Source organism: Crinia signifera, chromosome 4 (assembly GCF_055691185.1).
Source record: "Crinia signifera chromosome 4, ASM5569118v1, whole genome shotgun sequence".
In the NCBI taxonomy this organism is placed as follows: Eukaryota; Metazoa; Chordata; class Amphibia; order Anura; family Myobatrachidae; genus Crinia; species Crinia signifera.
Genome location: NC_139220.1, coordinates 238,020,061 through 238,032,852, shown reverse-complemented (window position 1 = coordinate 238,032,852; position 12,792 = coordinate 238,020,061). Strand labels below are relative to the sequence as shown.

The 12,792-nt window shown below is 42.1% G+C and overlaps 2 protein-coding genes across 5 annotated transcripts in view; one reads left to right on the top strand and one right to left on the bottom strand.

Moving 5' to 3' along the window:
- Positions 1-5,088, top strand: part of TP53BP1 (tumor protein p53 binding protein 1) — a 94,255-nt gene extending 89,167 nt beyond the window's left edge. For all 4 annotated transcript variants that reach the window (XM_083184072.1, XM_083184074.1, XM_083184073.1 and 1 more), the window contains 3 exons: positions 1,370-1,569; positions 1,657-1,802; positions 4,698-5,088. In XM_083184072.1, the coding sequence (XP_083040198.1) occupies positions 1,370-1,569; positions 1,657-1,802; positions 4,698-4,885 (534 nt within the window). In that variant the 3' untranslated portion in view covers positions 4,886-5,088. The remainder of the gene's footprint in view (positions 1-1,369; positions 1,570-1,656; positions 1,803-4,697) is intronic.
- A 3,400-nt stretch (positions 5,089-8,488) lies between these two features.
- TUBGCP4 (tubulin gamma complex component 4) overlaps positions 8,489-12,792 on the bottom strand; it is a 40,605-nt gene continuing 36,301 nt past the window's right edge. The window contains exon 18 of the mRNA XM_083184071.1: positions 8,489-8,690. Coding sequence (XP_083040197.1) covers positions 8,678-8,690 — 13 coding nt within the window. The 3' untranslated portion in view covers positions 8,489-8,677. The remainder of the gene's footprint in view (positions 8,691-12,792) is intronic.

Below are 12,792 nucleotides of genomic sequence, written 5' to 3'. Positions count from 1 at the left end.
CTCCTCTCATTGGGGCAGATGTATTAAGCCTTAACAACCGATAAATGCAAGGGTGATAAGGAGAGATAAACTTCCAGCCAATCAGCTCCTTACTTAATTTTTTTTAAACACAGCCTGTAACATGGCAGTTAGGAGGTGATTGGCTGGACGTTTATCTCTCCTTATGTCCCTTGCATTTATCTCTTGTTAAGGCTTAATACAGCTGCCTCATTATCAGACTTACTATCTGTAAGATAGCACGCCAATGTGCGAGGATTGCTATGCATGCGTTGTTGCCCCATTGATCGCCATTCTAACCCCACTTTGTCACCTTTAATGTCAATGCATTTAGTTACTACCGCTTCTGTTCCACCTCGGTAAAGTGGTGAAGCCAGAAGCATCATACGGGTATAATACAGAGTAAGAGGCGTTATCCTCCTGTTAAATATCTTAGTCTTACTCATTCTGCAAAACCTGTAAGCTAGGTGTAGAAGACATGTTACACATAGTAGTAGTACGTTTATTTATAAGGCGCCGCAAAGTGTCCGCAGCGCCGTACATAGCAAACAAAAAAAACAAATGACGAGGTAACGTACAGGGTGTGTTGAAAGATACAGTATAAATAGGGGTATAGCTGGTAGAACTAAAATCAGCATCAGTTCAGAAGTAGGTGACAAAATTGTCAAGGAGACTGAAGATGAAGTGGAGGAAGGGAAGAACAGGATAGGAGGACAGGTGAGGTAAAGAGGTAGGGTGAGTACGTGAGGAAGGAGGGCCCTACTCATAAGAGTTAACACACTAAAAATAGGTAGGTGGACGAACGAAATACAATAGGATAAGTAGGAACGGAGGCAGGATAGGAGGATCAAAAGAGGTTAGGAGGAGGGATAGGCTAGTCGAAAAAAGTGGGTTTTGAGGGAGCGCTTGAAGGAGGTAAGGGAATCAGATAGCCTGATGGGTGGCGGGAGGTTGTTCCAGTGCAGGGGGGCAGCGCGAGAGAAATTTTGGACACGGGAGTGGGAGGAGGTGATTAGGTGAGAGGTCAGTCGGCGGTCAGCGATGGAGCGAAGAGGACGGGAGGGAGTGTGGATAGAGATCAGTGAAGAGAGGTAGGGAGCTGTGGAGGAGGAGAGAGCCTTGTAGGTGGTGGTGAGGAGTTTAAAGAGAACTCTGAAAGGAATGGGGAGCCAGTGAAGAGATAGACAGAGGGGAGAGGCGGAGGTAGAGCGGTGGGAGAGGAAGATGAGCCTAGCAGCAGCGTTAAGAATGGATTGGAGAGGTGCGAGGCGGGTGAGAGGTAGCCCAGAGAGAAGGATGTTGCAGTAGTCAAGGCGGGAGATGACATAGGTGTGTAGACCTAGAGATGACAAGTTTTCTCTGCCTCTCCCAGTGTAAAGTATCCACTCAGTGTTTGCTGATTGCTGACCAGCACTGCCGAACCCGAAAGTATTTCCTGTGCCTTGCCAGTGGAATCCCCTGTGTGTCCCATGTCTGGGTCCATGACAGTTGTCATGCTAATGAGCTGCAAAACTTCCGCAATTATCTCCTCCCTGCCGGATACAGCTTTCAAGAGGACAAAATCTTGGAATGGTAACATTAAGTTGCATCATTTTTGTATGTGTTTTTTCTTTCTTTAAAATAAACAAAAATGTAACTCCTTCTAATTGGATGTTGTAGGCACGACTCTGGGCATCCTTTCCAAGGCTTGCGCTTTCTTGTGGTATCTGACCAGCTAGAGAACTTTTTGGAAATGTGGACAGAGGTGCTAATGACCGGAGGGGCAGCATCTGCAAAGCAGCACAACTCCACGGATATCAACAAAGGTACATGTTGCCAGGGGAGAGATCAATAGACATTTGTGCAGTGATGTTGCTAGACCACAATGGTCCAAATGTATGAAGCTTCAAAATGTGATAAAATGGAGAGTGATAAACAGCCAGCCAATCAGTTGCTACCTGTCATGTTACAGGCTGGGTTTGAAAAATGACAGGTAGGAGCTGATTGTCTGGTTGTTTATCACTTTTTGAAGCTTGATACATCTTGCCCAGAATGTCTTAGGAACCACATATTAGGATTTATATGTTAGGGAAAATAAACCTTACAGTAAGATCTTAATGATAAACACTTTATACCAGACTTTACTGGGGGTACAACACTCTGCATCTAAGCTCCATAAGATTTAGCTGCCATGCCATAGAATGGGTGTGGATTATTAGATAGACATTGTCTAGATAAACAATTAATAGGTCTACTCCAAAAGGTTGACATGGAAAAGGTTGACATGTTGGGGGGTATTTGTGTATTATCTGGGCGCCCCATGTTGAAATTGAATGCCAGTACCTAAAGCATGCGATGCGACGCAATGCGATTTGACGCGATTTCCCTTAAAGTCAAGATCGTGTCGTATTGTATGCTATTGTAGGGTATACAATGCGACACGATTTTGGCTAAATGCCCCCCATTTCTATATGTACAGGCACCCAGATGCCTATGAAATGGCCCCCCAGATGCCATTTTTAATTGTATACCCACCCTGATGGCTAAATCCCCCCCATTGTTAGCGCCACCCCACTATCAACGCCAACCCAAAGCGTGGCGAGCGCAGCGGTACGCGTCCTCTGACCTTTTCATACCTCCACTATCCACGTCGGCGTGGAGTTGATTTTATATAGTGTGGCAAGCCACCGAGCCCTACCAGTTCTTGGTATTGAATTGTACCCTGGTCACTATAAATTCTAGTTTAGAGAAGCTTACCTTGGGACTGCAGTTACAGAGCAGCTGGTTCAAGGAGTCTGCTCTTCCAGTCACTAGTCTGAAATGAAGGCCAGTGTTCAGTGTTTTGACTTTGGCTCAGAACTTCTCATAGGAGCCATCTCTCCAGATACCATCTATATATGTCTAGTGTCAGTTTGTGTGTCTCCGAAACACTGGCATCTGTTGGCTGCGAGTGAAACTACATCTCTATCTCTCTCAAACAGAGGCAATCACAGGGTAGCAGACTAGCTTTTGAAGAAGAATTTGCTTCGAGCGGGCTTACTAGTAATCTGTAAACTCCATGGAGGTATTGCAGATAAACAGTCATTGCAAAAGAAGTGGTCTAGCAACTCAAAGTGAACGAGACTATCTTCCCCAGGACATTACTGCAGAACAGCATTGACATCCATCTGAGAGCCAAGAGACTTTATTAATTAATTTATAGAGCTGATCTACTCGCAAGTGTACTTTTGCTACTAGTCCTAAAATTATAATTAATTGGGCAGCTACTTTCTGGTAGTTCATGACCCACTAATTGAATTCTAGGCTATTGCTTGCACCTTTGTTTGGAGAAGTTTTCAGTATTCTGCTTTGAGGAAAGGTTGGCCAAATGGAGAACAGCTCATGCCCTTGGATCGTAGACCAGCCATAATCCTTGGTGCTGTTAACAGGTTGAAAGGTACTGTAGAATCAGATAACTGTGAGCTTGGACTGCAAATTGGAGAAGGCATCTATGACCTTTCCAGATCAGATCATCAATGCATTCTTCTCTGATATTTATGTAGTCCAAGACCTCAACTAGCTCCATGCACTCCAGGACAGATTTGGAGACTTTGGGGCATGTGTAATAGCATCTGTGTTTGCTGTACATGAGATGCCTTCTCATGTATTTTTATGCGCCAATCAGTTACCAGGCAAAACGGTGACTTGTAAATGATTGCTGCTTTAAAAAATGTAAACGTTTAGCTCGCATCCTGCTCCTCCGGCGAACTCTGATGCTATTACATATGCTCCTTCTGGTCTACCCAAAGGTGGATGTTAGGGATTTCAAGTTCATATTTTTATCAGCCATAGGGAAAGTAACCATTGGTACGGCCTGATCTAGAGTACTGTTTTCAGTTCTGGAGTGTTTATCTTCAGATGTATATAAATCAATATAATATAGTACATGATCTACATCACAGAACTTACCAGGAAAGACCAGCATATCTTAATATGTATAGCTTAGAGCAGAGAAAAAAAAGGGGGGGACATGATAGAAACTTTTAAATATATAATAAGGGTTTTAACAAAGTACAGGATGGAGAAATTCCTCAAAGGAAAAGAAGTATTAGGACACGAGGGCATGCACTGACACTGGAGGGAGTAGGTTCAGAGGACATTTGAGGAGAAATTACTTCACAAAAAGGTTAGTGGACAAGTGGAATAGCCTCCCGTCAGAAGTAGAGCAATTGAAACATGCAGGAGATAGACACAAGAGTATCCTAATAAAGAACTAAGGATCAAATAAGGTAAGGTTACCAAAAGCTATTTCTCTATATTCTTAGTGACACAAGTTCCACAATACATAGTTGTGGAGGTGGTGAAGTAGCCCATGTTAAACCCATGTTTATTGGGAACTTAGTTTAAATTGGATTCAGAAAAAATTCAGAATGTCACTGACTCCGGGGCCATCTTTTCCTTGTGCCGTGTCATGATCCCATTTATTTACATCACTGCCTAATGTCAGCAATTTTGTATAGTAAGAAGATAATTGCCAGACTGCCTCAGAGGACAGTAAGCAAATGTTGTGCACATTTGGGCTGAATCAAGTCTGCAAAGGATTAGGTACCATTGCCGGCATTTAAACGCCGCTGCAATGGCGCATTGCACCATTGAAATTTAATAGGATCACCCTGTTGTAATGGCACTTTTGAAACATCTACAGTATATTAATTTAAATATTTTTACCTGTCTTTTTCTAGATGTGGCTTTGGCTGTGTTTGATGTAGTAATCACAGATCGTTCATGTCCAGAATCCATCTTAAAATGTGCCCAAGCGCTGGACCTTCCAGTTGTCTCACAAGAGTGGGTCATACAGTGTCTCATCAATGGAGAGCAAGTTGGTTACAACAAACACCCCAAATACAAACATGATTATATTTCAGGTTAAGAAGACAGTACTGATGTCATTGCCCTTTTATCAGCGCTCCCTACTTTTGCTGCTCCTTGCATTGTGCATACCGTGTTTTAATGAAGTTTTAGATAGTTTTAAATGTTTGTGTTGTTTCCTCTACAGTTGCATGTGTTCATTTGTACATAGTTTTAACTGCTGGACTTTTATGATAAAAATAAATGTTGAATCTTCTTGTCTTATTTTGTCCATCTTCAGTTCCATTTTTATGTGTACATTTTATAATGTTAACATGACTTATTAAAGTCTCATTTACAAATATGAGTAATGACCATTCATACATATTAAACAGGAAATGGCTTTTTTAGAATACGAAATTAAAAATTTTACTCAACTCCCCAAGGAGATTAAAGGTGGTAGTAGTAGTACGTTTATTTATAAGGCGCCACAAAGTGTCCGCAGCGCCGTACATAGCAAACAAAAAAAATTACGAGGTAACGTACAGGGTGTGTTGAAAAATACAGTATAAATAGGGGTACAGCTGGTAGAACTAAAAATCAGCATCAGTTCAGAAGTAGGTGTCAAAATTGTCGAGGAGACTGAAGATGAAGTAGAGGAAGGGAAGAACAGGACAGGAGCACAGGTGAGGTAAAGAGGTAGGGTGAGTACGTGAGGAAGGAGGGCCCTACTCATAAGAGTTAACATACTAAAAATAGGTGGGTGGACGAACGAAAAACAATAGGATAAGTAGGAACGAAGGAGAACGGAGGCAGGATAAGAGGATCAAAAGAGGTTAGGAGGAGGGATAGGCTAGTCGAAAAAAGTGGGTTTTGAGGGAGGTACTCATTAGATCCTTATTGAAAAGCCAGGAGCATCCCGGTTGGCAGTGCATATACACTGTATGCAGACCTTTTGCATACAATGTGTAATATGCAAAACAATCAGGCGAGCAGTATGTATAGAATGAAGTGAGAACCTGCGCATAAAGGTTTCTTGGTACTTGTGTATTATCACAGCGCCCATCGCATACCATAAGGCATACGATGGTACGCGATATCGCGCAATGCCATACAATGAGATGGGATGCGATTAAAAATTGTATAAGCACCCTAATGGGTGCTTACAATGTTAAATGCACCCCCACGCCACCCCCCACTATAAACGTGAACCCGAAGCATGGCGAGGGGCGGCGGTACGCGTCCTACGACCTTTTCATACCCCCACTATCCACGTCGGCGTGGAGTTGATGTTATAAAGTGTGGTGAGCCCGAAGCGTGGCGAGCGCACGCGCATAACTTCACAGGTATACGCAGGGCTCGGTGGCTATATGAAATCAACTCCTCGCCGACGTGGATAGTGGGGGTATGAAAAGGTCGTAGGACGCGTACCGCCGCCCCTAGCGGGCTCACGTTTATAGTGGGGGTGCATTTAACATTGTAAGCGCCCATTAGGGGGCTTGTACAATTTTTAATCGAATAGTGGTGTAAAATCGCATCGCATGCCATCGGGTGTATGGCATGTGATTAAAAACATTGCACGACCAACATCGGGGGCGACGTGATAATACACTAGTACCGGTTTCTTTAATCGGGGTCCCACCTTGTGATGTCAGTAAGTATTCCCTTCACTGAGTAGTGGATTTCAAAGTACTGTACTCACCTGGGTCAAAATCGGATTATTCATATAAAAGTATCTTTGTGTGCGGTGATATGCCTCACAATCGCTGTGCTATTATCCTCCCCTAAGGGAAGGAGGTGACCCCCCCCATTTGATGAAATTCTGGTGTGTGAACAAGCTCCATCGCCGCTCACCTTTCCTTTTTTTGGAATGTTGACGTGTAGGAGGACTGTGTGGTGGTTCTTGTTTGGAGGAGTGACTGAAGTTGCTTGGTAGTGCCTTGGGACTTTTTCCTTTGTTTCTCATGTATAAAATGCAAGTCAAGCCTGCCAGATGCTAAGCGATGTGATATACAGTGTATCCGGAAAGTATTCACAGCGCTTCACTTTTCCACATTTTATGTTATGGCCTTATTCCAAAATGGAATAAAATATATTTTTTTCCCCCTCAATTTTATACACCATACCCCAAAATGACAATGTGATAGTTTTTATTTCAATAAATTTGTAAGAATCTCCCAAAAAAACTTAAGAATCACATTTACATAAGTATTCACAGTGGTTGCCATTGAGCTCCGGTGCATCCTGTTTCCACTGATCATCCTTAAGATGTTCCTACAGGTGTGAAATTCAGTTGATTGGCCATGATTTGGAGAGGCACTCGCCTTTTTATATAGGGTCCCACACTTGACCCTGCATGTCAGAGCACAAACCAAGCATGAAGATGGTCACTCTGTCAGATCTATAGCATTCCTCAGTGGGGAATGGGATCATTCGTCAGACTGCATTTAGGTCTACAGTCATTAGGTCGACCCCACTAGGTCGACTGACAGGAAGGTCGACCTGACTTAAGGTCGACATGACTTAAGGTCGAATTTGCATAAAGGTCGACATGAGGAAGGTCGACTGATCATAAGGTCGACATGGGTTTTTCACTGTTTTTTATCCGAATGTCGACATGGACACAGTTTGCAATGAGAATCGGACCCTCGCATCGCTCGCCATGCTTCGGGCGCGGTGCCTCGCTGCGCTCGGCACACTTTTATTCTCCCACCACGCCCTAGTGGATGGTAGGGCATGAAATACCGCCTGTCGGCTCAAAAAACAGTGAAAAACCCATGTCGACCTTATGACCAGTCGACCTTCCTCATGTCGACCTTTATGCAAATGCGACCTTAAGTCATGTCGACCTTGGGCCATGTCGACCTTAAGTCAGGTCGACCTTCCTGTCAGTCGACCTAGTGGGGTCGACCTAATGACTGTAGACCTAAATGCAGTCTGACGAATGACCGCATCCCCTCTGTGGATAGAGGAGAACCTTCTAGAAGGACAACCATCTCTTCTGTGAAGTCTCCTGCATTATGCTATTAGTACATATCCACAAACCATAACGTTGTGTAGTAACGTTTTGTTTCTACATCATTTTATGGGCAAAAAAGAGCAAGGTACCTACTAGAATTGTACCTTTCTGTCGTGTACCAGGACAGCAATCCTATAACTATCTGGGTGGGTTTTTAATAAACATCCAGTAAAATCCCATTGAAGATCTGTGGAATAAACCTTACTAATCACCAGTGGTCCTCATCCAAATTGGTGGACTTTAAGCAAAGTAATCTTTCAAAGCAGCATTGAACACAACTGCAGCTGGTGAAGACTTGTGCAAATAGACTGCCAACTGTAATTGCAAATAAAGCTGTAATTTTTTTGAAAGTGAGGTGTAAATTTACAGATGGATCCACTGCCATCTATCTCTAGAATAGGATTGAGTGAGTATTTGGATTACTCTGCTAATCCCCTACTCTATTCTATGTATTGTATTACATCTGAGAACAAGGATAGCCATGGCTAGCCATCCTGAGCAATGGCTTAAGGAAGATAGAGGAGATGGGCTCCTACTGTATGTCAACATTCTTTTTCTTCTTGAATTCTTTTCAAGCTTCTATGGTGCACAAATACTTCTAAAACCATTTTAGCGCATCTATTCCTTAAGCATTTGGATTATGGATACTAATAAGCAAACTAGCAGTGGTAACTAATATTTTATTATAAATATAATTGTACAATTAGGCTTTATTCACACACCCACATCACTCCTCAATAAATAGGTTTTTCATAGATGTTGTATGATCAAAGAAGGATCACTTCACTCAGTCACAAATGTTTTCTGATCTTCAGGTACAGTACGTTTTGGTCCCATGACAGTGTGGTCTTATGTTCACAATCCAAAGCTGTAACAAGGAATATTATAATTGATCAGTGCAATATGGACTTGTTAATAAGGAAAACGGCACATTTGATCCTGAGCTAAGAATAAATGTTTCTAATAGATTTTTAAAATAAAGGCTCTAAATGTTGTGGTAGTTTGTGCAGCCTACATATATAGAATCGAGGTAATTCCTACTGATCTCTGAAACAAATGACTGAGTATTAGATTAACAGCATCCAGTATCTTCCACCATAGAGGGTATTCAATCCTTCCTGGTATTTCTGATGGGTAGAAACATCAGCCATGACCTATGCAAGCTAGGACTCACCACTGTGGTAAAAAGTTGAATCTGCATTGTTGTTATCTGCAGCTAACTATCAGTTAAAAAAAAAAGTGGATGCGCTGATCTACATCTTTTTCGACTTTCCGAATATTTCCAGTGGAAAACCATTAAATGGGTTTAATGTTTGTTTGACCTATTCTAGGCTGAGACTGCCAATTATATGCTACCTGTCGGAAATATCTGCAGTGATTAAGTACCCCTCCAAAGTAATGTAACTGTCATCAATGCATCCTTCTATATACCTAACAATGATGATAATAGCAAAGCGCTGGAAATTGTTTTGTCCCTGCTGCCGTCTAAAGGGGATACTCAACCCCTCTTTAAAAGAAGAACAATAGATACAAAGTAGACGGCGCTAAGGGACACTATGAACACATATTTTTTAGTAAAAATCAATATACAAAATTTATACAATAATTAAACACTTTTAAAAGTGAGAACACCGGCCGGTGAGACTTATATAAGTCTCACTGGCCGGTGTTCTCACTTTTAAAAGTGTTCAATTATTGTATAAATAAAATTGTATATTGCTATTTACTAAAAAATATGTGTTCATAGTGTCCCTTAGTGCCGTCTACTTTGTATCTATTGTTCTATATACCTACCTGCGGTTTGTCAGGGAACTTTCAGACTATTCATAGGTGCATGGAGTAAAGACTTGGTGCAGAAACTTGGTACACTGGGACTAGAAAAGGGGACACCCATTCTCTTCCCAAAACTATTTCAATTCTCTGCTAAAAGTTTTCTAAATGGTAGACATTTGGAATTAAATCTCACTAACAGAATGGCTGTTCTGTGCATTCTAGAGTATTGAAAACTTAGACAAGTGTACAATGAGATAGAAGTGAAGCAAAAAAGAAAACTGTGTATAAAAGTTTACAGCCAGAAATACTAAGAAAAGCATCAAGTAAAGAAATATCACACCAGTAATCTTGCACTGTCCAAATCACATATTCAGCTAAATACACCAGTGTGCAGATATCACAGGATAATCACCGCTAACAATCTTGTTGAGTTCTTTTGCGTAGATTGTAGATCCCAACAGAACTTTACGCATTGTACAAAGATTTAAAATGGCAAAACAGTAGATAGTGCAGACTTTCTCTGCACTAACCCTCATTATTGCATTTGAATTGGGGGAAAGGAGGCATTCTTTGCAGATCTGACTGGTGTTTTCTACATTAACTGTGGAGCTGCAAAATGTAGAATCATTCTGTTCAGATCCAATATCTACAACCTATGCTAAAGAACTCAATCAACGCTATTGTTCATGGTGAATATGCTGTGCTTTATAGCAGGTGTGATATCCTGAACACACTGGTGTAATAAGCTGGATATTTGATTTAGAAAGTGCAATGAATGTTGTGCATTATAAGTTGATATTCACAAGAGCACATGACTTCCTGCTGCAACCACGACACATCCCATATCAATATGCTAATTGCTAGTGACCATAACATTTTTGTTGTTTGCAGTCATTTGTTTTGCAGGAGAAACCTGAACACACAAATATGTATGCGGACATATCTGTAGCTTTAAAGGTGCATACACACTACAATTTTTTTTGACCAATTTTGGCCATTCTGAATGAAATTGGTCAAAATATCTTTTAGTGTGACTGCGACGAATGATGATGCCATACCCGCCAGTTGTTCATCAACTGTGCATGCAGCTCAATTTGGATATCTTTCAAAAAGAGCCTATAAACTGTAACTAGATCTTTCGTCCAGGACACTGAGTTTGATGGAACCATAAAGGGAGGGGAAAGGATAGGTGCATTTGGGGTGGCAGGGGACAGAGGAACACTTGGTGAGGAAGAGGCATTTGTGGGGAGGAGGGTTTGGTATGCTCTTTTTGGCAAGGAGCAGAGGTACATATGGGGTGGAAGGGGGCAGAAGCACACTTGGGGAGGCAGGAGAAATCTCATCTGCAAGACTTTCCTGTATTAATAACTAGCTGACCCGCCCGGCGTTGCCCGGGAAAACCTTGGGTTTTTTTTATTTCCAAAATTGCTGAAAATATTTCATCTTACAGTATGCTGTGCCAAAGACCTAAGATTGTAATTTGTTATAGATTCCACCATAATGTTAGAATGTGTTTGCATTGATACTCAATGATGGCAATGAATTCAGGTGTGGTGTTGTTGTTTGAAACACAACGCTCCTGAGTTGATAACTTGTATGTGTTGATGAATTCCACATCCACTCCTGAGATTTAGCACCCACATCCACTCCTGTGATTTAGCACCTATGACATACCCTCCAACATCTGAGGGTCAGAAATTGGTACAAAATCAGAAAGGGACGTGCCCACACCTCCATTTCTATACTTTCAATGGTACAGTTTCTAGGGTGTGTAATTACAGGCGCTGAGTGCGTGGAGACCGGGGTGGGCATTACTTACCGTGCCATAATTAATTAAAAATTCACCGCTCCCTGCCAGTGCCGCTCCCCTTACCGATCCTGCCTGCAACAGTCTCTGAGGTCTGGAGATCTGTAAAGCACATGCACCGGGCATCTCTATCAAACAGTGGGGCAGCCACTGAGTGTGGGAGCAGGTCCACGGGCCTGGCCACATGACATCATGACGCAATGCACGCTAACCGCACCACTGCAATGCACCACTAGGAACGGGTGCCATGGGCCAAATTCTTCCCTACACCCACGGGCCAATACACTGATCCAGCCATTGCAATCATAAATGGGTGCATTGATAAGGTTTGGAGTGTAATAAGTTGAAGAATAAGACTGAGATAAACATTTGCCATGTTAAAGTCTACAATTTACTCGATAAATTGTGAAAAAATATATACGTGTACATAGAAGTACAATTAAAAAATGACAGTAGGATTATGAAATAAGTTCTGATTCAAACTGATAATTGTTTGGATGGGGGTGGGCTTCGAAACAAATCTATAGGTGGGGGGGTATGGATATTGTGGGCATAATTGGTGTTTGGTACACCTACAGGGGGTCCTCAATTGATGGGATTTTCAGTACAGTGTCACGGTCACAGTGTCACCATAGCGGGATTCCCAATTGGGGTCCAGGTGGTCTTTTAGGGACCCTTTACAATCCCATAGGTCTCTCCTCCTTGAGCCTACGGTCTCCCTTAATGATAGTCAATCACTGAGGGAGACCGTAGGCTTCAGGAGAAGAGACCAACGGGATTGTAAAGGGACCCCTAAAAGACCACCTGAACCCCAATTGGAAATACCCCTATGGTGACACTGAAGTGAAAATTTCTCATCAACTGGGGACCCCCTGTGGGTGTATAAAACACTAATTATGCCCACAATATCCATACCCCCTCCACCTATAGATTTGTTTTGCAACCCACCCCATCCAAACAATTATCAGTTTGAATCAGAATTTATTTTTTAATTCTACTTTCATTTCTTGATTGTACTTCTATGTACACATATTTATTTCACGATTTATTGAGTAAATAGTACACTATAACGTGACAAATCTTCATCTCAGTCTTATTCTTCAACTTCTTACACTCATAACTTCAAACAAATACATGCAGCGCTCATGCCCATCGACCAAACATTATCTATGAACCAAAAGAGTCTGGGAAACCCTTAAGGCAGAGCAGTGCCTAACATCCAACTGACTAACAGGGTGAGTGCAGTGTACCCACTTTGTATTGATCAACGGGTGCATTGGTCAGGACAAAGATTTCTCAGTGCAACTGGCCGGGGTACGCAGAGATGGATATGGGGAAAAAAGAAAAGCTGGTACATTAGGTACAGTTTTTATTAGCCGGTACAGACTGT